Source organism: Hyalella azteca, unplaced genomic scaffold (genome assembly GCF_000764305.2).
Source record: "Hyalella azteca isolate HAZT.00-mixed unplaced genomic scaffold, Hazt_2.0.2 contig3484, whole genome shotgun sequence".
NCBI classification, from domain to species: Eukaryota; Metazoa; Arthropoda; class Malacostraca; order Amphipoda; family Hyalellidae; genus Hyalella; species Hyalella azteca.
In genome coordinates this window covers 73949-100471 of record NW_025933733.1, presented here as the reverse complement: position 1 = coordinate 100471, position 26523 = coordinate 73949, and the positions used below count along the sequence as shown (strand labels likewise).

Sequence of the window (26523 nt, the reverse complement as noted above, 5' to 3'; positions counted from 1 at the left end):
ACTCCATTTAAATATTTTTTTTATCAGTGTATGAAGGCAGGAAAATGGTACCTACTTTGCTTAGTACAAAATTTTGAACTTCAAAACTGGCAAAAAGTCTATGGTTCTGACCAAGGACTACTACACACATTGTAATACTATTGTATAAAACAATTAAGGGCATATCATTTGTTGATGCCACTAAAACACCAGCATTTTCATACTGTAGGCGATCGCCTCTGCTAGCAGAGGCTGGACATAGGCTATGCATGTCCTGTGTGTAGTAGTCCTTGAAGGGCTAGTAACTGGGCCCTAAAATGGACAGCAGCAGTGCCCTACAATGGCTAGTTACTGGGCCCTAAAATGGCCAGCAGCGGTGCCCTAGAATGGCATACTGCAGGGCCCTAAATTGGCTACGCAGCAGGCCCGAAAATGGCCAGCAGCTGTGCTGACCCACTGCAAATGCCGGAAGGCCCACTGCACAGCACTGCACTGCACTGGGCAACAAATGGCCCACTGCAATGCCGGAAGGAGTCGTCACTGGAGATCAGTTATTCTGGGCCCCATAGTGAGGCCGGCTGTTGCAAGGGAGAAGTTACTACATAAATAATTCCCAGGGGCATTGGATGCAGGAACCTTCCCTCGGGCCAGGAGGGCATGCATATGCAAACAAGGCGCTCACCCCTCATGTTTGTGCCGTCGTCGTATGATGTATATCCCTAACAAAATTTAGAGTCGCCCCAGCTTCTGGCACTCTAAATCAGAAGCTGACGCGTCTCTAAATTTTCACTGGGTAGCGGGCTTTGCCCTACTCGTATTTACTAATTTCGAGCTCGCCTCAAATGATGTTTCGAATTCAACGCGCTCATAGTCCCCTTGGGAGGGAGAACAAGTGGTGTAGTTGCCGTGTATAAACAGAATTAGGAGTTTTTATGAAAGAATTTCGGAAGGTAAAACTCAACTTTAACATATCCCAGGATCATAGTTCACTAGACCTGTTGTTCACGAGACAGGGAAAAGATGACGGAAAACACTGTTTAATTATTGCTGCTGGGTTTCATTATAAAATATTAAAACATAATTTGCTATGCAGCTAAATTTTAATATTTTACTTTTTCAGTCTTCGAGGAACATTTCGAAACTGCTTAGTTATATTCAGTCTTCTATTTAATTGGCATGTTAATGATTACATTGCTCGAGTGTAAGCATATTTTTAGACGCCGTTCATAGCTTATATTTCCTAGGTTATGGTGTCTTATATAATGAACATGACACCATTTCTCGGACGTGCCTGCGTGCTGTTTAGCCCTCTTGTGTTGTGCTGTTTAGCCCCCCTAGAGGGGTAACGGGGCGCGCTGGCCCTTCAGCTTCCGTCTTGATATAGGAATCTCAATGCGTTTTTATTAACAGAAATATTTTCATATTGTTGATAAATGCAAACAAAATAACCAGTTTGGAGTTAGTAAGTTTACAAGAATAAGAATTTGAAAGTATTTGTTATTTTTAATGTTTCAGTTTGATGAATATGATAGATTAACGTTTAAATTTGATGTTACATATAAGATAGCATATATACTAACTAGGTATGAAGGATGAATAAAGTATTGCGAAGTAAATTAGAGACTTGGAATAATTAACCTTGTTTAATTTAAAAAATCGTATTGACCCATACCTTAAAATCCTTAAAACGGTCGCATCAATGCTATCCAATAAAATTTTATTATTTACATATGTTTGAATGGAAGTTTGAATCTGAATGATATTCAACAAAGGTGCTAAATTTTGTACTGAACAATGAATTTAGGACGACCTAATTTTCATTAAAATGTAATGAGTTCATGAAACTACATTTTGCATATTAAAAAGTTTCTATGTAAAATCTTTCCCCTTCTGCAGCTTAGAATGAATTTCATGCTGGACAACTCAAAAATTTTTAAATTTCATAGACTTTCGAAGAGATTTGTTTAGATTATTGACCAGGTATTTCCCCATGATAAAGTTCACTGTTACTTTACATCATCTTCAGCATTGGCTTATATATAATAGCAACGATGATTGACAGCTTTTATTCGTGAGATATTTTACGAGGAAGACGCTATCAGCATCTTGAACGATACATTTAAATGCTCTGGACTTCAATGAACTGTTTAAACTTTTCTTTAATTTTGTGCAAACTTTAAAAACGACATATTGAAGTATAATGAAATCAATTACGAATATATTATTCGAATAGAATAGCTTATATATTCATCATTTCCCACACGTTTTGCTGCTGGCTCAGAAGTATAAGTTTTTCCAGTATCTGTACACAGAAGTGCAAGTTTCACTAGTATATGTACACAGAAGTACAAGTTTTACCAGTATCTGTACACAGAAGTGCAAGTTTCACTAGTATATGTACACAGAAGTATAAGTTTTACTAGTATCTGTATATAGAACTAAAAGTTCTACTAGTATCTGTACGCAGAAGTACAAGTTTTACTAGTATCTATACACAGAAGTACAAGTTCTACTAGTATCTGTACACAGAAGTACACGTTTTACCATCATCTGTACACAGAAGTACACGTTTTACTAGTATCTGTACACAGAAGTACAAGTTTTACTAGTATCTGTACTCAGATGTACAAGTTTTACTAGTATCTGTACAATGTTAATAGAAGCTACGCTCATTAGAGAACAATGCCGTTAGAATGAGCGTGTACGCGACTGCAATTCTGTTCTGTTCTAATGTGTTCACTCGGGCCAAATTCTTTACATCAACGGGACGGTTTGCGCTGCAGAGGAGAACAAGGGAGGCTTGATGTGCCTCAGTGAGCACGCGGTCGCTTTTCTTATGTTGAAAAAACCTCGAGTAAATATTGGGCAAATGCACGCATTGGAAATTCCATTTTGCGTTTGTTCATCCACATATAATTCTGCTATGTGAAGAACAAATCCGAAGTAAAAAATAAGAATTATCTGGAAGTAAGACTACCGCATTGAAAGTTCCATTTTGCGTTCGTTCATCCACATAATTCTGCTATGTGAAGAACAAATCCGATGTAAGAAATAGGAATTATCTGAAAATAAGACGATATACATATAGAGGAGATGGGTTTACAATTCCTTGGTTTCAGTCGGTCCTCCTGTAAAGATGCCGCGACATAAGAGTTAATATTGAGCTTTCCAGTCGATTGCGCTTACGTCGATCATTACCAATAGTTGTAAAAGACGTATATTATCCCTAAGCTTATGCTAATGATGTAATAATGCAGTAAAAATACAGTTAGCTCTCGATTCCAAACAAGGCATCAGTAACACTCATATCAATATTGTTATAGATCAATATAATCGCACATGTTAGCATTGAATCTTATGTATAAGGTTTGTTATATTGAGCAACCTTTACATCATTTTACGTTGATCAATGGATGAATACATGAAAAATTTTAAATTTTAAGCAGGAAATGGAAGAAAATTCCAATTAAAGATTTTTTGTCTGTTTAGAAAATGACACCGTTATTACTCCACGGCACCAACTGAACGGGATTGGGTTGCTGTTACAGCCGCAACTGACTCACACATTTCATACAAATTTGCACTCGGCAATACAAATTGACGCTCAAGATCTTGCATCCTATCGCGACGCGAATCATACTGTCTCTGAAGACCGATACTCGCGCAGATCCAACACGTGATCATGTTAATATCTGATTACAAGATTAATGGCTTTCGAGACGCTCTCAAAGCCTTGCCATGGGTTGCCTCAAGTGCATTTGAATTCAGGCAAAGCGTCGATTTCGCTAGCGTCGTTCACATCTATCGAAGACCTCCAATCGAGAAGTGCTTGCAGTGATCATAACACGAGGCTGAGCGCTATTGCTGCTGCAGTCCAGCTGTTCATGTCTTCGATTTGATCAAAGGAGTTAGCAGCATCTGGAAAACCTTTGCTGTTCGTCGCGTGGACATGCCGAAACGTTATGAGTAATGTAACACTGCACTATGATTTGGAATTAACAAAGTGTTTCTGGGCTAGAGATGCACTTATGGAAAGCTCAAAAGTCAAATGAGGAAACGAGTAATTAGTGACGTTGATTTTGATCGATTTTTATGATGAATTCCCTAGAAACTCTCTAATTTAGGAACATTTTTAGCAGGTGAGCTTCGTCCTGCAACAAAAAATCAAGCACGAAATCCTTTCCTATGATTAACTAAGCGTATTTTTTTTTGTATCTAAGCATAAAGTTTTGCGTGTCATCATTTGTCTCTCTCAGTTACTGAAAGTGTGAGTACTTAGGTTCTTAATAAACTTCAGGTTACATAATCTCAATTAACACCATTTCTTTGGCTCATTAAAATAAGTATTAACTCTCAGACAGAGGTGGCAGTAGCGCGCTACATGTAGCGGCCGCTACATTTTCAGTAGCGGTAGCGGCGCTACATTTAAGCAATTGTAGCGGTAGCGGTAGCGCCCGCTACATTTAGAGCATGTAGTGGTAGCGGTATCGGCCGCTACATTTCACAGTAGCGCTGCCCAGCTCTGCTCTCAGATAACTACTGTTTACGGTTCCTGTCCAGGATGACAAAACTTTTACAAGGGTGCTCGTAACCATCAATATTCTATCTACGTTTCTAGCGCATTTTCTCATTTATGAGAAAAAAGGCGCTTTTGTGCTCGCCATGTCCATTCGTCCGTCTGTCCGTCTGTCTGTCCGTCTGTAACTTCACCTTTTCGTCGACGAGAAAATGCGCTCTCTGTCACTCACTACAGTGAGTACTGATCTATTTTTTAGCGCATTTTCTCATTTATGGAAAAAATGCACTATTGTGCTCGCCATGTCCGTCTGTCTGTCTGTCTGTCTGTCCGTCTGTCTGTCCGTCCGTCCGTGACCTCACCTTTCCGTCGACAAGAAAATGCGCTCTCTGTCACTCACTGCAGTGAGTTAAGTTTTTTACGCATTGTTGCCGGCTAAGTACTCGGTAGGCTAGTTCGGAATCTTACGTACACGGGTAGATTGTGGTTGCTAAATTTTATTTCTTTCCTCGCATTGGCCCAATGTTTGAAGGGTATCAAGAGCCTGTATTTTAGAGACTCGCGGTGATTTTTGCATTGATTAAATTCTATCAGATATTTTTTCAGGCCTGTAAATGCCTTCGTCATTAACGTCAATTTTTATTTATATCATTTATTACATTAAAAGCCATCGTTCTCTGTGCTGTTGGTTTGGCTGTTATGAACTCCAGAAATTTGATTGTCGAATGACATCGAAATAACGCATTGAATACATTAGGAAAATTTAATCGCTGACGAATTGGTGGAATAATCCCCATATTACGATATCTTAACTTTCCGATCATTCACATCAACATTAATTTCTGTCCAAAGCTCATCCTCTCTACTGGCAATCTTTTTGAAATGTTTCACGTTGCAAGATGATCCAACACGGATGTTAGTGCGACAAATGCAGTTGAGTTGAGACTATGGCATTCACCCCTCATGTAAAACATAAAAGAAATACAGGCTTTGTTTGAGTTGTGTTACGAACGAATTGAAAAAATTTCCAACGTGCGCTATTTTCTTATTGATATTATGCAAGTTGTGTTTATAGTTTCAATGGAAAACCAGATGAGATGCCATGAAACTTTCGTACAGTGTGTAGGTATGATCAGTGTAATCGACTCCTTACGTAAAAAATAGATTATTAGCTCAGGAATCTATAAAACAAATTCAAAGATTTCATTATTAGATTAGTACCAGTTGCACTTATTTCGCAGCCGTGCATTTTGAGAAGTAAAATACATTAGGAAATCATAGATCTCTACATCACAACTCAAATCATTATAGTCCATAATGTTCCAATATTATACTATATATGTTCAGATAATTTACATTTTAAATATTTGTATTTGCAATAATAAAAACTCATGATAATTTTCATGCAGTTCTTCATGCCTCTTATAAACCTGATACGCGTCAAGTATCAAGTAATTGGAATAAGAAGGGCCTCATGTGGCATTTCCATTATGCTTTTCTTCTTTTTCAAGCTCATTTATTCGCGAAAATAATAAACGAAAATAAAAAGAACGGAAATACACAAGGAGAAACGCGTAGAGATGAATTTGAAGCGTGTGACAATGAATAGTTTTTAGCGCATTTTCTCATTTATTTAAAAATGCACTATTGTGCTCGCCATGTCCGTCTGTCTGTCAGTCTGTCTGTCTGTCCATCCGTCCGTGACTTCACGTTTTCGTCGACGAGAAAATGCGCTCTCCGTCACTCACTGCAGTGAGTACTGCTCGTTTCTTCTCGAAAATAACAAAACGAAGATAAAAAAAGAACGCAAACACACAAGGAGACACGCGTAGAGATGAATTTGAAGCATATGGTAATGAATAATTTTTATTTATATCAATGGAGTAACGCAGTCTCGATGTAACGAGACTCCGTTCCCCTTATCAGCGTAACGCCGCTGCGCTGCCGCCGCCCGTGCGGTAAACAAATGACAAATGGCGGGCGCGGGGAAATATATTGAGGGTAAATGATCTCTTGGGCGTCATGGAAGATCACATTTGACTGAATATTTCGTGTTGATTAATTGCATATCTTGCAACAGATTTGAAATGTTTTCAGACGTGATGTACTACCTCGACATGTTCTATAGTTTCGAAATGAGTTTAGGTTTTGGAAGGTAGAACGAGTGTAACGTTCGTTTTGCAATCGAAAAATTCGCTGAGCTGCGTAAAAAGGACGATCGGCTTGTACTTTAATGTTAATTCAAGGCAATGCTTTCGTAATGGAAAATCAGTTAATTGAAATTAATTGACTGAGATCTCTGTTTATTCGTCGTTTAGTGACTTATGTTTTATCTCGTTCAAAGATTACCTGCGAATGCCAGTGCATTGCTCGTCCTCTTGTCTACAAAGTTCTACGAAACTGCCGTTGCTGAAGTGGTGCTAAATTAAATCTGATTTTACCCTCGTCGCCGCATCTTAATAACTGCCGTGTAGTCTCATAATTGTGTTGCAGGAGCTGACATTTCCGCGAATTAGATTTTGTTTCTTAGCCTCGAGTTGGCAATAAATAATGTCGCAGGTTAAAGCGGTGGATCGCTTGCTAATAATTAAGTTCGTCATCCTGTGGAAATTTCGATGAACTCGGTCATGCAAGCAAACAAACGAAACGCAGTTCATAAACTAGCAGAAGTCATAAGATATTCAGCAATATATTTTGAGAGTCAAGCATTTGCATTAACAGCTTATTCAGGCTATGAATATCTGTAGGCTTCCATTCTCGTCGCCCGTGGACCATTCTTTGCGCAAAATAAGTGTACAAATTGGTAGACATTTACGCATTGCCAACATGTGTCAACAACAAAACAGTAAACTGTTTTGTTTTCCAACACATTGCCAACCACAAAACTGAAAACTGTGCGTGGTAAGATTTTCATCGTTATAATAATACAGGCCGTGATTATTTCAACCAATCGATCGCTGTTCAAATGTTTTCTCACCCACTGGTCTACTTATTAGAACAAAGAACGGTAATGTTTCGGAATTAATTTATTTTAACAATAAATTTGAATTTATATTTAAATTTATTGAAGCTCGCTGTGCCGGAATGAGCGTGAGAAATGACCCGACATTGTCGCGGTTCCCCGACATTGCGCCTCAAGAATGCTCCTCGATTCCCTCAAGATTCGTTGCCAAGGCTCCGCACACGATTTATTGCCACGATTGTTTTCACAATCAGAGAATTCCTCGTCTTCGACTTTTCCTCTCAATATGGCGAAGATTGAAAGAGCAAATATTTAAGCTGATAAAAATCGCGATTGATGCAAATCTTACCCGAGAGTTTAAGCGGTCGGTGAAGAATCACACGCTATTTATTAGCATAGTAAATTTATATGACGAAAAGGTTTATAGAAATTCTTCTAAATTGCCAACATATTTGTGTGAGTTTTCTTGCGGTAGTGAAATCTATAATTTATTTATTGATATTCTGTTTGGCTAAGGAGTGAGACATCTAGCATATATTTTTTGTTACCAAACCAATTTTTGGCTGTTAAATTTAATAATGATTATGGCAACATTACATACTAATATTGTTTTTTTAATTATCAAACGTAATACTTTGCGATTTACTTTTACAAGTATAATTTCGTGCAATAGCGAATCAGCAAATAATTTATAAGAAACCAATTCCTTGAACGTACAAATTCTAATAAATTTCATAACCTAAATCTTATACATAGAGGAGGGCTTTTCTCATCAGTTTTAAGCACAGAGCACGTAACATAAATTATATCATTTTTATTAATAATTTTTTTACATTATATTTTTTTATGGAGATTGTAGTCGAATTAATTACTGAATAGCCAATTATCACTATCAGATCTGAACCCACTTTTGCATTTAACAGAAAAAGTCTGGTTGTTTTCATATGTAGGACACGGTTTGGAATCTTTCAATATGTCGTTGCTGTGTTTTATTTCATCTTTCGATGATCGCCAAGTCTGCATACATTTTAAAAATCACGTCAAATTTCAGTATTATATTTTTCATGTGACGACTCTTTACTCTATATAGGCATTCAATTACAATGGACAGGAATTACCAAAATAGCTGATAACTTTACTCCGTATTCAATTACAATGGACAGGAATTACCAAGATAGGTTATAACTTTACTCCGTATTCAATTACAATGGACAGGAATTACCAAGATAGGTTATAACTTTACTTCGTATTCAATTACAATGAACAGGAATTACCAAGATAGGTTATAACTTTACTCCGTATTCAATTACAATGGACAGGAACTACCAGGATAGGTTATAACTTTACTCCGTATTCAATTACAATGGACAGGAACTACCAGGATAGGTTATAACTTTACTTCGTATTCAATTACAATGAACAGGAACTACCAGGATAGAGATTCAATTGCAGAATTAAATACTAAATAATTTCAAATATGCTGTTGACAGCGAGGCAATCAAAACAGCATCGAAGTGTCTCCCATAAATGCCAGGCTTCCACTCACATCGCGTATCTTCCATTCATTCACCTGAGAACCTCATAAATCCTAGACGTTCTAACAGAAGCGTCGCTTCGTTCCACGATATCCCAGTATAACGTTAACAAAATACGACCTGGCTACGTCCACTAAAGCTATCACAGTCCGCAGACCACACAGTCATTCGTTATGGATGGCATTCCTATATTGTTTTCCCAACAGCGAATTTTGGGGCTGATTTCACTCTAATGTGTGGAGGCATAGCTATGAGGTCTAGAAGTATAGCTAAGCTAGCCAATATTCTCTATGCATAAGATAAGGAAGAGTTCGGGGGATGTGGAACTATGCTATCAGATGTTGGTTTGTTGTCTAGATGAGTGTACAGATACGACGCCTACGATTTCATTCATATGATATTCAAACGAGGTTTCTTGAATGAACACGCCATTAATATGATATTGTTTTATGTTCCTGAGAAATCTCACGCCAAACAAGACAAGTCTTCTTGACAAGTAGATAACTGGCTGGTTATGCTATAGCATGTTAATACAATATGGACCGGTTCCGAGGTTCCAATTTTTATTTCCAGTATATTAATTATCTCATGACTTTAGACGCTAAAACTAAACATAAGCACAAGAAATTAAATGATTCGAAGACTACATTAATCCCGAAAAAATATTCGAGATTAATAGGCTCTCGAATCCTTTCAATGCAGGAGCAATTAAAATTTTCTAAATTGGCGACATACAAGATACTAGTGCACTAGCTTCTAGAATTTAATTTTGATAGCATCACGCTAGTCATTGCTCACTGGCGGCCTCACGCTAGTTATTCCTCGCGCACATCAGCACACTAGCAAATCATGAGCCATTTGGCGCGTATTGACAGAGCCAATAAAGCAAAGAAAACCTGTCATCGTAGCAGGCCAGGTGTTCTGAACAAACTCAGGTCCGGCTACTGCAGCTTCTGACGTTATTTGAGGATACAGAGAAAATTAACATAAAAACATCTATACTCTATATATTGAAAACTCTCGTTCGGGGGATGCATATATGGCTTAGGATTTAAATTACGAGGACATTCTAGTTATTCACTCTGTGCGATTCGTTTAACCTCATATGGCAGAATGATCTATGGTCTTTTAAATTAGGAAAACCCCTAGTTTTTAAAATTTGTACAGTATTTTAGCAAGGTAAAAATTTTTATCGCTATGAAGTTCATTTGCGTGATTGTAACGCTAGCATTTTTTGTTGAAGGACAGGCAAGATCGGAGGCGCTGTTCCAGTCCCACGCTCCCCTGGCGGACGAAAATCTGGGCTACTGGGACGAGCTGGACCACGACAACATACACGACTCCATCGTCAAACTTCCAGGACGCCATTCTCCTAAACTTTCGTATAATCCTCCTGGTGCTTTTGAAGAAAATGCAAAATATAATCGAAGACGTTCGCAAAATTCACAGAGAAACAGAAATAATCCCATATCTTACAAAAATTCAAGGAATAGTCGGTTTGATGGAAGAGAACCACAATCAAACCCGATTCAGGTTCAACCTCAGTTATCTCCATTGAGAAGTCGCCCCGGTGACGACACCAGCAGAGTTGTGAGTGCATGGCAACCGATCACAATAGACACAGACGACGCTCAGCAGAATATGAAACTTCCTGAGCTTGAAGTTAGTCTTCGTCATAACCACGATAGCGGACAAGAGGATGAACAAATGAAGGAAATTGAGCCCAAGAGTCCCGACATCGACGTGCCGGCCACTCAGTTCGACCGGACGATGCCGAGGAATGTAACAGTGGGAGTTGGACGTGTGGCTGAACTGCCGTGTCGTGTGTTGCACTACCAGGGACAGTCGGTAAGTCGAGTTGCACTACCAGGGACAGTCGGTAAGTCGAGTTGCACTCCCAGGGACAGATGGTAAGTCGAGTTGCGGGACAGTCGGTAAGTCGAGTTACACTACCAGGGACAGTCGGTAAGTCGAGTTGTACTCCCAGGGACAGTCGTTAAGTCGAAGTGCACTACCAGGGACAGTCGGTTAGTCGAGTTGCACTACCAGGGACAGTCGGTAAGTCGAGTTGCACTACCACGGTCAGTCGGTAAGTCGAGTTGCACTACCAGGGACAGTCGGTAAGTAGAGTTGCACTACCACGGTCAGCGGTTAGTCGAGTTGAACTAACAGGGACAGTCGGTAAGTCGAGTTGCACTACAGGGACAGTCGGTAAGTCGAGTTGCACTACCAGGGACAGTCGGTAAGTCGAGTTGTTCTACCAGGGACAGTCGGTAAGTTGAGTTGCACTACCAGGGATAATCGGTAAGTCGAGTTGCACTACCAGGGACAGCCGGTAAGTTGAGTTGCACTACCAGGGATAGTCAGTAAGTTGAGTTGCACTACCAGGGACAGTCGGTTAGTCGAGTTGCACTACCAGGGAAGTCAGTAAATAGAGTTGCACTACCACGGTCAGCGGTTAGTCGAGTTGCACTACCATGGACAGTCGATAAGTAGAGTTGAACTACCAAGGACAGTCGGTAAGTCGAGTTGCTCTTCCGGCTAGGGAGAGTCGGTAAGTCGAGTTGCCCTACCGGCTAGGGACAGTCGGTAAGGCGAGTAGCCCTACTGGCTAGGGACAGTCGGTAAGTTGAACTGCACTACCAGGGACAGTCGGTAAGTCAAGTTTCACTACCAGGGACTGTCGGTAAATCGAGTTTCACTACCAGGGACAGTCGGTAAGTCAAGTTGCACTACCATGGACAGTCGGTATGTCGAGTTGCACTACCAGGGACAGTCTGTAAGTCGAGTTGCCCCACCGGCTAGAGACAGTCGGAAAGTCGAGTTGCCCTACCCGCAAGAGACAGTCGGTAAGTCGAGTTGCACTACCAGGGACAGTCGGTAAGTCGAGTTAAACTGCCAAGGAATGTTAGAATGTAATTTCCCTATGCCAGAAACCTTATGTGCGTCCTGCTCCTTCGCCAGGTATTTCCAGGATTTGCGATGCACAATTAATTAATGGAAGACATGGGCTGTCACACCGAAGCATTAGGTGAGTTGTTAAGCAGCAATTACGACAGTTGGTGATAGGAGTTTCCTACTGGGATATCATGCAGAGTTTTATTTGCGAATTCTTTCATCAAATAAGGCTAACTTAATATAACTTCAGCTTCAGTGTTATGGCACTCAAGAGCAATTATAGTGTTTATTAACTATTCAAGTGCTAGATTCGTTGATTTTTCTTCATTGGTAAAATTTCCACAAGAAGTCAAGTCTCGGGTCTGGCTTCCTCAAAATTTTGATTATGGCATAAAATTCCCAAGTTTGTTAGCGTATATATGTAGATAAATTAGAAATGTATTTATATGGTGCACATAAATACAGCAGAGATCTATTTATATAGTGTATATAAATACATTTCTGATGTATTTATATACATAAGATAGTATAAACGTTTGTCTTAGCTAGTATAACCACAGGCTTCCCGTGTGGTTATATATACTCGCTTAGAAATGTATTGCAACTGAGTACGATTTAAATTGTGCATCGGCAAAATGAAGCCCTTTTGATTCCTCTTGTTTGATAAACCTAGCACAATTGCAACGTTTCGCTCAATGGTGATAAAACTTTTGTAGTATTTTGCTCTTCGTTGTAAAATCGCCATTCACTGATAATTTCTGGCTAACTCTCGAGTGAATTACTAAATTATTCACAAATTCATATCACTATCCTCACTATTATAGGAACGAATTTCATTTAAATTAACTTTTCCTGTAGAGATTCGGGCTGGAACGTCATTATGCGAATGAGATTCTCAAGGCAATTTGCAGAAATTTACCATAAAGAATCTATTATAAACACCTGAAAAATTTAAATTAAATTAACTTTTCCTGTAGTGATTCGGGCTGGAACGTCATTATGCGAATGAAATTCTCAAGGCAATTTGCTGAAATTCACCATAAAGAATCTATTATAAACACCTGATGGCTCGCTCCCCTGTGAGTGAGGCAGCGCATCTGCTGCAGCGAATCGTGCGACGTCGTAAAAGTCTCTCGTCTGTGTTGAACGATACCGTTTTTTAGTGCCAGATTTAGCAGTGTTAAGCCCGGCGAGATAGAGATTTGTTTCCTACTCAACGACAGTCGTAACTCTAGGGGCTCCGTGGCTTGATTTTGAACAGCAACTTGAACAGCTCATGAATGTATTAGAAGAAGCAAGTTATGAGATCTCCACGAATATCTACTAAAAAGCATTATAAATGAACAAGAGATTAACTTTAGGAGTACATTGGAAAAATATTGCTCAGCCCAGTAGGATTCAAGGATTTATAAAATAAGCTTAATTGTTTTACTCTTAATAATTGTACTTAAACTGGGTTTACTTACAACGTCGTAAAATTATGCAGTCTGGCAAGTATTAAATAAGCTACTACCTAAACGCATTACGTACTCAGGGACAGCCCTGGGTCCCGAATAGGGTTAGATTCAAGACACTTTTAAGTGTTAAATAAGCTACTATTATGCACGGACGGCCCTTGGTCCCGAATAAGGTTAGATTCAAGAGAATTTTAAGTGTTAAATAAGCTACCATTATTCAGGGACGGCCCTTGGTCCCGAATAGGGTTAGATTCAACATACTTTTGCCCGCGTAGTCTTGCTACGAGTGTTGGCTAGCGCGTTAGGTTGTAAATCAGGCAAGTTGGAGTCTCGCACTCAGGCTGCAGACATTTAACATCTTAAGTCCAAAGACGAAATTTAATGAGTCTTTGATGAAATAAAGACGTCATGGATTTTATGCCGTGCAGAATGACCAATAAAAAGTGATGTAGATCAACACCTGATGATATCATAAGTTGTTTATTCTGATATTGCTGGTATACATCTGATGCAACTTCTATTTTATTGCTGACACTGAACTTACGAGGTTATTTTTGATCTTTACTGAGTACTAGCTTATAATTTATATGATAATTGATGTTATAGAACGCCAGTGCAAAATATGTTTACAAGCTCCAAATAGTAAACTAATTATGAACTAATTATCTGTAAAGCGGATCAAAACTACTTTACACTAAAATTTATCTGCAATTTAAAATTCTATTTTGATATTTGATGATAATTTAGCTTGTATACAAGCTCGTGAAAGATGTTTCAAATCCTCAAATTCTTTAACTTTTATTTGAAACCAGCGGAGCTTTTCACTGGGTCAAATCGAGTGAAGCATTCGAGAGGAAATTGATAGAAACTGTACGGAATAAAAGTAAAATATAGATAGAACGTAATGATATCATCATTTGCTATGGCATTATGCTTATAAAGTAATAACATTATAATGATTATAAAGATAATAATAATAATATTAAATATAATAATGTTGATGATGATGATAATAATAATGTTGATGATATGTATAATAATAATAATAATAATAATAATAATAATAATAATAATAATAATAATAATAATAATAATAATAATAATAGAATGCTTGGCGCAATATCTAAAATTCGTTGTGTTCAATTCGTTGTGTGAGGCATAGTTTATTTTTCAGAGTCGTACTGAATTAAATTTAGAACCCTTTATATATATGAATATTTATCGGCTAGAAGCAAGCCTACTCATCGCATAACCTTATTTGTAAAACCTAGCATAAATGAAGACTTATAGGATAAATGCATGCCCTGTCTTTCTTCCCCAAATGATCGAAATGTCTTGCATTGCTGCCCAAACCCAGTAATTTATTCACCTTAGAAAGGCAAAAAGTCGGTTATAATTTTACTAGTACCAGTTCAGCCGTTTCAAAAATATACTTGCAATGGTCCCGTTTCATTTATCATTACTATTTACCACGATTGAAATGGCCCTGTTTTGTTTATCTTTATTACTTATCACGATTGCAATGGCCCTGTTTTGCTTAACATTATTATTCATCACGATTGCGATGGTCCTGTTTATTAATCATTATTATTTACCACGATTACAATGGTCCTGTTATATTTATCATTTTCATTCATCACGATTGCAATGGTCCTGTTTTATTAATCATTTATCACGATTGCAATGCTCCTGCTTTATTTATCATTATTATTCACCACTATTGCAACGGTCATGTTTTATTCATCACGCTTGCAATGATCCTGTTTTATATATCATTGTTATTTATCACGATTGCAATGGTCCTGTTTTATTCATCATCATTATTTATCACGCTTGTAATAGTCCCGTTTTATTTATCACGATTGCAATGGTCCTGTTTTATTTGCCGTAGGTATCGTGGATCAGAAGGAAGAACCTACAGATCCTGACGGCGGGCGAGTACAGATACGTCACGGACGTGAGGTTCTCTATCGTCCACAGCGTCGCGACGCGGCAATGGCTACTCAGGATCAACGGCGTCAGGTTCAGCGACGCTGGCATCTACGAGTGTCAGGTCGCCACCCAGCCGCTACTTATCTTCGCTGTGCTACTCGTCGTAGAAGGTATGTTGGCTACTGCTCAATTCCTGTTCTATTTATTTATTAGTACTCCTAATATAGTATAGTACTAATATGTATACTACTAATATCTACGAGTGTCTGGTTGCCACTCAACCGCTACACATCTTCACCGTGCTACTCGTCGTAGAAGGTATCTTTGTTACTGCCCTATTCCTGTTCTTTAATATACTGCTAATATAGTATGATTACTGCCCTATTCCTGTTCTTTAATATACTGCTAATATAGTATGATTACTTCCCAATTACTGTTCTTCAATATACTGCCAATATAGTATAGTACTAATATGTACTATTAATGTAATGTGTTCTTTAATATACTACTACTAATACTAATATAATATTCCTGTTCTTTAATATACTGCTAATATAGGATAGTACTAATATGTACTACTAATATAATGTGTTCTTTAATATACTTCTACTAATACTAATATAATATTCCTGTTCTTCAATATACTGATAATATAGTATATTATTAATATGTACTACTAATATAATGTGTTCTTTAATATACTACTACTAATACTAGTATAATACTCCTGTTCTTTAATATATAGACAGGTAAGGAATAAAATAAGTAATGCCCCTTAATGAACACAAAATTAACGCCCCTCTATAAACACAATAGTAAAGCCCCTTAATAAACCCATAATTAATGCCCGTTAATAAACACACATTTAAAGCCCGTTAATAAACACACTTGATAAGCATACCCTTTAATATAAACGCAATTATCGCTCTTTAATATAGACAAAATTAACGCTTCTTAATGGACGCATAATTAACACTCCTTAAAAAAAGCACAGAATTCTTATACGTTAATAAACATTCAATAACCACACACTTACAAAAATAAGAATGTATTTATATGAATATCACATGATCACGTATCTTCGAGACTCTCCGGTCTACGTAACAGAGAATGATTGGAGATAAGGCATTCAAAACTGTTAACCATATGCCATAAGAAAATCTTAGAATTTAATAATAATATGTAATTATTATAATTATAATTTTTGAAAATTTGTGAAAGTGAGCTATTACTTTGATCATTGTTGAGGATACTATGAATGAACGATAAATAAGCGGTAATATTGAACGAATATTTTTCACTTATAAAACATAGATTATAAATGACTTGAACGAAGAAGCGAGAAACTATGCTATGGTTCTGCATATAATTTACTCGAGTTTAGTTAAGACGCATAAAAACCAAAGTAAATATTATGTTTGGCAGTGAACACTACAACAATAAACTGTTTTACTTCCACTATTCCTACGCCAGTCAAACTGTTGACACTTTTCTATGGAAAAAATTTTTAAAGAGAAATTAATGAAGAAGAATTTATTTTGTTTCGTTTTCGTATTTAAATTATCGTTTTACTCATCCTTATTTCTGCTTTAAGCTGGGTGATGCAACACTCGTTGTACTTTTCTTGTTTCTAACTTAAACTTTTTATTTTATTTACAATGGCGAGCTTGTGCAAACACAATGAGTGCAACCTAACATTCTCCCTTGACCGGAGCCTTTTAAGTCGTACTCTTAACTCGCTTCTCAGACAACGCGTGAGATGTGCTACGTTAGTTACGTCGGTTGGTGGCCTTCCTTCCATCTATTTTAGTCTCAATGTTCTAGAACAGCTGCGATGTTTGTAAACAGTAGAACAACAGCAGTTCGCGATCCGTATACACCTGTTTACGTTCTTAGCGCCCAAGCCATCTTGATGCTTATCATCGTGCCGAACATGGTGAATTGAAGCTCCTTCACGATTGCAACTCTTGCAATATCGACAGCAAGCAATCGAATAGCGTGGGTTTTATAGACAAGGTAATAAACAAACGTATTGGCCTTCACTTGGAATCCGAGATTGCCTGATTTAACGTTGCCGCAAAATGCACCGTCCGAAAAAGTTCTTTAGAGCTCAATATGGAACTCTTCTTACATGAATTGTTTTAACTCGAGATGAGTTTTAAATGATTTGTTTGTAAAAGAATCCTCTAGGATTTAGGAATACTGCCGAGTATTCACTAAACTACTGGAAATATTTTTTAACCTCCTGCTGCTGATTTTATTTTTGGATGCGCATGAAATATTTGATTATGTGTGCATGGTTCATGTAAGCATTTTACTACTATGTGGTTCAAATAACCATATTTTAGCATAAAATCTATGAAAAAAATATCTGAATATGTAAATATCTTATGGCATCTATTTACGTAGGAATCCACACTCAATGCTAACAAATAATCTCCATAATTATTAATAATATAAAACTCACAATTTATATAATAACTCACAAACTTGGATTTTTTCTCATTTTTAATGGGATTTTAAAAACTATCTGGTCTGTATTAAAGATCAGCGTGGGCGCGAATAGTTATCATTTAGCTAGAAAGGTCATCACCATGGGAAGTATAAATAATGAAGCCAAATAATAAATTATTGACATTCCATTCGCCAAAAATTAGAATGTGTTAAGAGCATAATTAACTTGAGGTGGCTAGGAAACAACGAGAAGTAAATTCAATGTAAAAGTATAATATGCACGAGAAACGCTGCGAGTTCGTTGCCTGTTGCTTAGGCATAAATGTTTTTTAGTCCCATGTAGCCATTCCGTTTAAACAGCAGTATAAATTTCTATAGGTTTGGGAAAACTTTCGAGTTGAATTTAAAAAGTTATGAATACTAATTCTATTTTAGAAACGGCTGAATTGATACTCGTGAAATTATAACAGACTTTTTACCGCTTTAAGGCGAATAAATTTTTAGGTTTGGGAAAAGCCAATTATATTTAATAAAATATCATACAGGTAATCTCATGCGGCATTACGATGCAATCTAGTAGCGACATTAATGATGCTAGTTTTTACCGTGCTGGAAATCTAATAACGCTTCTAACACATTCACCTAGCAGCTTTTTGTCAAAAAAGCAACGTTGCCGCGTAGGGAAAGAATTGTAAAATTTCAATTTCTACTTACCGTTCTTCAGTTATGTGGATTTTGGAATAATGGTCTATTTTCAAACAAAAACTTCGTTCGAGATACTCTCAAAACAGATATGTGAATTTTGGAATAATAAGTGCCTATTCCCAAACAGAAACTTAGTTCGAACTAGACTCAAAAATTAAAAGCTTGAAATTGTCAGCTGATTTGTTTCCACAGTGCTATCGTATTACATTGGCGAGTTAATATATGTGTAGTCAGGACCACCGTGTTAATAAGTCATATAAATTTATTTTACGTTTAATATTATATTTAGAAATCCAGACTGACTCAGGAACTTCATCAGGAAAGAAATGGTCAATTTGCTTTAAAATTTTTTTCTGCTGTTTAACTCCGGCTCAATTTGCGAGCCGAGCAATCATTAATCATGAATTTTATCTAATTAAGAACCTAAATGAGTTCCTTACAACGCTAGCTAGCTTATGAATTTGTCATTGTTAAAACATTTCTAGCTTCTTCGGGGAAAATTTCGACGTCATTAGTCTTCACTACCAAATATTGTTATTGATGGTGATATGCAGCTGCTCCACCTACCAGATGAAGAAAAACTATATAATATTTCAATTTGAATAAAATTTGTGCTCAAGAACAAAGGAATTTCTATTTTTAGCGCATTTTCTCATATTTGGTAAAAGGTGCTATTTTGCTCGTCATGTCCGTCCGTCTGTCCGTCCGTCAGTCCGTCTGTCTGTCTGTGACTTCACGTTTTCGTCGATTTTGAGAAAATGTGCTCTCTGTCACTCACTGCAGTGAGTACTGAGTTATATTTTTTCTATTCTAGCGATTTATATTTTTTTCTATTTTTAGGCGGATGCTACCCTAACGAAATTAAGAGTCGCCCCAGCTTCTGGTAATCCAAATCAGAAGCTGACGCGTCTGTAAATATTCACTGGGTAACAAAATTCAGAGTCGCCCCAGCTTCTGGTAATCCAAATCAGAAGCTGGGGCGACTGTAAATTTTCACTGGGTAGTAACCTTCTATTGCTACCTCCTGTTCTTATATTTTCAGTCCGCTTTAGGACCGCACTCATGAAACAGCCAACGCGAAAGATTGATCGGAGTGCGTTTGCGTGAGGGAATTTCCCTCAGTTTAAGATTTTTTCAGGAGTTGTTGAATCCTATTTTCATTTATTTTCTTTTTTAGTTCCTACCTACTACCGCTTATTGTCCCTTGTAGTTCCTATATATTTTCAGCTATTTCTCTTGCAGTTCCTACCTATTATCATTTATTTCCCCTTGTAGTTCCTGCATATTTCATTTATTTTCTCTTGATTTTCTACTATACTTAATTATTTTAGATTTTCTACATATTTCCATTTATTTTCTATTATAGTTCCTACCTGTTTTCATTATTTCTATTGTAGTTCCTTAATAACGCCACTACCAGCTCCCGTACGGCGCATACGAATTAAATTATTCCGCTCCTTAGCAGTCGACCTCAACACCACCGTGGCATGCCAATACGTCACCCTGATGTGTTCTAATAGTTGTGATAAATATTTATTGTGAAAAAAACTGTTTCTAAAGCATTTATTCAGCCCCATACATCATTTCATGACGGTCCTGATTAACTTTCATTATCTTCTAGAATTTTCGCAGTCCAATACATTACTTATAGCTCATCAAACATGAACAGAAGCATATCCTATATATTTATCTAAAGAAATATAGGCTAAAGAATTATTAACGCTATCGTAGTAAAAGCAATACATATACATTCAATCTCTCCATTTGTCTGTCTTCTTGCCACGCGATGTGATATACGAAACAATTACTGTACTCACATCGCATGAGTTGCATGCTGAACTTCATGTGAAGTTACAATCTAGTTTTTATTAAGTATTGATTAAGCGAGGTGGGCGGTGCCAACTTGTCGGATGGAACGACATGAATATGTCGTGGCTTGTGAATAAAAACTCTCAGGACTCTACGCGCCATAATTCATTAAATAACATTGCTCTAAAATTTACGAACGCATACTAGCTGAGCAGTATTCAGTACAAATAGTAAAGGTAAATATATATACAATTATCAAAAAGAATGGTAAAAATTAATCTATACACTTAATAGTTTTAATGTCTCAATAACCTGAGCAATCACATGCATCTGGTTTCGATTGGTTTAACTTTAATTTCAAGAAATTTTGGTGCCGTGACATTGAATTTTCAGTTTATTATGGACAACACATACGTTATAAAAACAGACGAGAAGAAATAGCATCTATGTAACTCATGGATAAAGTCAGAAAAACACAATGTTTATATCTATAGCTTACCCTTATAATATCAGTCATAATCTAACTAAGCGGCAAGCACAAATTATGTAATGTCATGAATTTCCTTGCGTGAAAAAAGAACAAACTTTGTTTTGCGCGTGAATTTGAGTGAGAAAGGAACGGAAAATACCATAAAAATGAATGTTTTGATGATTAATTTCTTTAGCCAACCAACAAAAGAGAAGACAATCTAAAATATTCATCCCTCAGCGCCCCAAATGTCTTTAATTTTCCCGCACAAGCTTTGCAGCGACGTTTTCTCATCACTTTTATATGATTGAGTTGTGGTAAAAACAACATATGATTTAGTTGTGGTGAACACTCCTAATTTAAATTCTGAGCTAAAGCTATTGTCATTATTACGTCGTGATCCAAATCACTGAAAATAAAGGCTAACATAATTTGCATGGATTATGGTTATGTTGTTTGGTTATGGTTATGTTATGTATGAGTTATGTTTATGTTATGTGGGTATGGTTATGTTATGTATGAATTATGTTTATGTATGAATTATGTTTATGTTATGCATAAATTATGTCTATGTTACGTGGTCATGGTTATGTTCTGTATGAATTATGTTTATGTTACGTGGTTATGGTTATGATATGTATAAATCACGTTTAGTTATCTGGTTATGGATATGTTTTGTATTAATTATGTTTATGTTACGTGGGTATGGTTATGTTATATATGAAGTATGTTTATGTTATGTATGAATTTTGTCCATGTTATGTGGTTATGGTTATGTTATGAATGAATTTTGTTTATGTTATGTTGTTATGGTTATGTTATGTGTGAATTATGTTTATGTTAAATGGTTATGTTAATGTTATGTGGTTATGGTTATGTTATATATGAATTATGGTTATCGTCACTTGAGCCAAACTTATGCGCCAGCGCTCATCGTTCACGCTGTCAAGCGCTGATGGTCAAAGTTATTTATGTGAAGTTATTTATGGGTAGCTTGAGAATCTCCGCTCTATCTTGAATATTAATAAGCCAGACAACGTATATGTCTGTTGTTTTTCCCAACTAATTAAAAAAGGAGAAAATAATTTAAACGCATCCAGAATATTTTTTATTTGTTGCATATCTATGTTGCATAATCTATATTGTGCATAGATTCAGTCGCTCATTATGCTAATAAAAATTTGCGGCCGGGTTCATGTTTGTTTTAGTCTTCTACATTGACATAACCTAATGGCTGGATCATGATTTATTTACTGAAATCAACCTTTGATGCGAAATTTTCGGTATTCGATTGTAATAAGAAATTAAGAGGTTAACTTCACTATAAATAGCTCGATACTAACACATTTTTCTCAGATAATGACTGGACAAAGAATTCAAAATCGCTATTGTATGCATTCAAATCCTGATTTATGTGCTTGAAATTCAATGTTTAAATTATGTAGTATATGTAGTTATTTCCAATTTCAGGTTTCTCGGAACCACATATTAGTTTGATCAATTGTAACTAAACCATTCTGTGTTTAAATATGATTTTTCAAACATATAAGTGAAAAAAAAAATGTTATTAGCTGTTTTTTAAGGAAATTGAATCATCATTCCGCAACGAATTTCAGATATACGTCATCACTCTCTCTTAATATATAAGTAATCAGACTCACATCTTAACTTCCTCTCCTCACGAATATATTATTAATCTGACGAATATCACCACTCCACCACGACCGACTTTCTACGAACCATTATTTACGATAAAAAATGCAGGCATGACTGCACCGTTAAGACACGTGTCACTAATAATGTCAATGTTAACATTTTTTAAAACGTAATTTTTCTAAAAAAATATCTAAATGCCATTTTAAAAATGGCAGAAATACACAATAAATAAATTTTTAAATACAAATAAAAATGGCAGAACTGAAAGTGACATAACTAAAAATGACATATATAAATTTAATTTTAAAAATGACATATAGTAATGTCATTTTTAACATTTTTTGATGACATAACCAAATATAATTTTAAAAATGATATTTAGTAATGTCATTTTCAACATTTTTAACATGTGCGTTTCATAGAATATTTTCTCCGCACACAGACCGCGCTTCTGCTGCCAGAGGCCAAGAAGAGACCACGGGCACGCCTATGGCTGATGCTTCTGAACGCAATGGTTAAGTTGTCGCTCAAACCTCGTCTGAAGCAAATACATGACAATTTATATACTTTAGTTTGAAAAATATAGAGTAATATGGAAAATTATGTAGATTTCCATCGTCTGCAAATTGTTGAAAAACGACTGTAAGGATTTCTGGGAGGTTCTAGTCTTCCAATAATGTTTAAGAAAATTGTGTAGAGTTCCATCGTCTGCAAATGGTTGAAAAAAGAGACTAAGGGATTTCAGGGAGGTTCTAGTCCTCCAATAGTGATTTAGAAAATTGTGTAGATTTCCATCGTCTGCAAATGGTTAAAAAAAACTGTGAAGGGATTTCTGGGAGGTTCTAGTCTTTATCACGAGGTTTATTTTATTAGTTTGAGAAAGTTCGTAAAAGACGGTACAAATTTATGATCATTGCATCCATATCAAAGGAAAAATATAATTTGAATTTATTTTAATTTTGAGCTTTAATTTCTAAGAATTTGATGATGATTTTTTCGATTCAAACCTGTCATTTTATAAGGTAATTCTTGTTTCAATGTGTAATAAAATTTCAAAGATTACTTGAGCTGAGATCTTCCCCTCATTTCAGACAATTATCGCGCTATTGTCGATGCTCAATGGCTTGATTTCTTTTCATTCAACAGACATAAAAGCCGTGATTCTCGAAGGCCCTGAAATTTCGGTGGCCGAACACACGCCTCTAACGCTGCGCTGCGTCGTGCAGCACCGCGCAGGGCAGGCGATGGAGGCGCGTTGGTTCCACGAAGATACAGTGAGTGCTCATTTACTTATCAACATTAGTATCCTTAGTATGTAAAACAGAATGTAACAGCCCCAGGCCACACCAACTTTGTATCCTTAGGATGTGTAGGACGTAGCAGTCCCAGGTCACTCTAACTTAGTATCCCAAAGTATGTGTAGGATGTAACAGTCCCATGTCACGCCAACTTAGTATCCTTAGTGAATAAAACAGAAAGTAACAGCCCCAGGTCACGCCAACTTAGTATCCTTAGTATATAAAACAGAATGTACAACCCCAGGTCACGCCAATTTAGTATCCTTAGTATGTAAAACAGAATGTAACAGCCCCATGCCACGCCAACTTAACATCCTTAGTGTGTAAAACAGAATGTAACAGCCCCAGGTCACGCCAACTTAGTATCCTTAGTGTGTAAAACAGAATGTAACAGCCCCATGCCACGCCAACTTAACATCCTTAGTGTGTAAAACAGAATGTAACAGCCCCATGCCACGCCAACTTAACATCCTTAGTGTGTAAAACAGAATGTAGCAGCCCCAGGCCACACAAACTTAGCATCATTAGTGTGTGTAGAACGTAGCAGCCCCAGGTCACAGCAACTTAGTATCCTTAGTATGTGTAGGACGTAGCAGCCCCAGGCCTCATCATAAAAATCCTCATCATCATAAAATTGTATCTTAAGCTAACTTACGACCTTCAATAATTTATGTAAATCAAAATTCTGAAGATGTATTATGCGAGGAGAAGGTATTAGAAAAACAAGATTTGTTCTAGCTATTTGAATGTACGGGAATCAGAAGATAATATATTTTTACGTTTGTTTTCATTTCAATTTACGAAAATATCATACGTTTATCAATAACTTTCAGAAAACTAGTAATAGACCTCACAAAACTAAACTTGGTTAGCTAAGTTCACTGATTCAAAATTCCTTTCACTCTCAGCTTCGTATCGATGAACAGTGGTTAGAATTTTTTTATATGATATTTTAGAGACTTTCGCGAGCCGCTATCCTGTCTTAGAAGAAAATGAAACAAGTTTGGTCGACAGCGAGTTGTGAAACGTAACTAGAAGCGTTTTTAGAAAAATCTTGATAACTTAATTAACAAAATGAGTCCAGCCAATGGGATTCAAATGACCTAGCTACAATTTTATTGTGGAACTTTATCTCATGTGCTTGGAAAACTATTGTTTTTTTTAAATTACGTAATACTAATGATTAATTTAAGATAACTTATTAGACAATTCTTTAGTTAATTTTAACACTGGTGGTTCTTTATAATTGGCATTGAAGTACAATTGAGCTACAGAGTGAAGGCGGTAATATGAATATTAGTTTATTATTTTTATTATTATTATTATTATTGTTATTATTGTTATAATTAGTTTTCCATGTGGATCCTTGTAGTTAAAATTTTGTGCATGAAAAATTGTTCGACATTATATAAAAATTACCGCAGTGCATTGTGATGCACAAAAATATTAGCTTCTGTAGGCATTGATCATTGTGTTCATATTCTTCCGAAAGGCCCGTTGACCAACTTCAAAATAGATTTCATGTGATTAATTAATTAAAGGGAGCGTCTTTATAAAAAAACAAAGGAATTACGTTTTCTGTGTTTTCATTTCATTCTGTAGGGAGAATTATTACACAGCGGCTGCAATAATCTGAGATGAGGTAGCTTTCATGATTCTTTCGTGAGGCCGTTTTAAACTGTTATAAAATGAATCTTTCATAACTATTGTTCCTATATATTTCTTTAATCAAATCTTTAATTATAGATCATTATTCGCGTTACCTGCAAAGTCTTTACACTCATTTGAAGGCTGCAAACATGACGCGTTCAATGAAGCAACAACCATGGATGTACATGCAATATTTTTTGCGTGAGGCTGTTTTGAACTTTTATAAATGAACATTTTATAATAATTTTAACAATTTTTGTTCTGAAAACGGTAATTATAGATTTTTGTTTGGGCAAATTGCAATGTGTTTGCACTCGTTTGAAAACTGTAAGCAAGACTCGATCTATAAAGTTACAATCATGGATGTACATGCAATATTTTTTTGCATAAGACTGCTTTGAACTTTTATAAAATGACCATTTTATAAAGATTTTCGGCAACTTTTGTCTTTAAAAAGATATTTATTGATTATCATTCGCGTAAATTGCAAAGTTTTCGAACTCGGTTGAAAGCTACAAACAAGACGCGCCCAATGAAGCTGATACCAAAGATGTACATGCCAGACTTTTCTCGTTGGGCCGTTATGAACTTTTATAAAATGACCATTTTATAGAAATATTTATATCAGATATATCACATTTATATTATATTATTCGCATTAAACTGGACAAGAATAAATATAAAGACGCGTGATGGTATTCTTAATACGATTAATTGCCAATGGGAAAGCTGGGGCTGCAGTATTAAGCGATCGTTTTAGCATATCTACATTTTTCGATAAATTTTACTCATTTGGCTCCCCTGAACAATTAAAATTTCCAAAATACGCCATCTCAAAAGTCTATTTTCTCAAATGATTTTCAAGCAACAGCATTGAGAGATGTACCATTAGATTCGTAAAAAAATGTCTAGCGATCATTCGGTCCTTTTTTTTGCTATCTATGTAGTTCATCGATAAAATTTCAAAATCCCCCCTCTCCTCCCAAAAATAAATGTAAAAAGCGACCGGATAATCGCTAAATTTGGTCTTTACAAATCGAATGATTAGTTTCTCGATGCTGTAGCACAGTAATTGAATGACGGGATAGTTTTTTGCTGCCTTTACTGGGTTGTCCAGTTGCTGCCTCTACTAGCTTGTCCAGTTGCTGCCTCTACTGGGTTGTCCAGTTGCTGCCTCTACTGGGTTGTCCAGTTGCTGCCTCT

General features: G+C 36.4%; 1 protein-coding gene across 1 annotated transcript in view; it reads left to right on the top strand.

The window, feature by feature from the left end:
* The window catches only part of LOC108675654, a 35583-nt gene that overhangs the window by 2146 nt on the left and 6914 nt on the right, over positions 1-26523 (top strand). The window contains exons 2-5 of the mRNA XM_018163686.2: positions 10236-10840; positions 15239-15449; positions 22815-22886; positions 23519-23646. Of these exons, the coding sequence (XP_018019175.2) occupies positions 10236-10840; positions 15239-15449; positions 22815-22886; positions 23519-23646 (1016 nt within the window). The remainder of the gene's footprint in view (positions 1-10235; positions 10841-15238; positions 15450-22814; positions 22887-23518; positions 23647-26523) is intronic.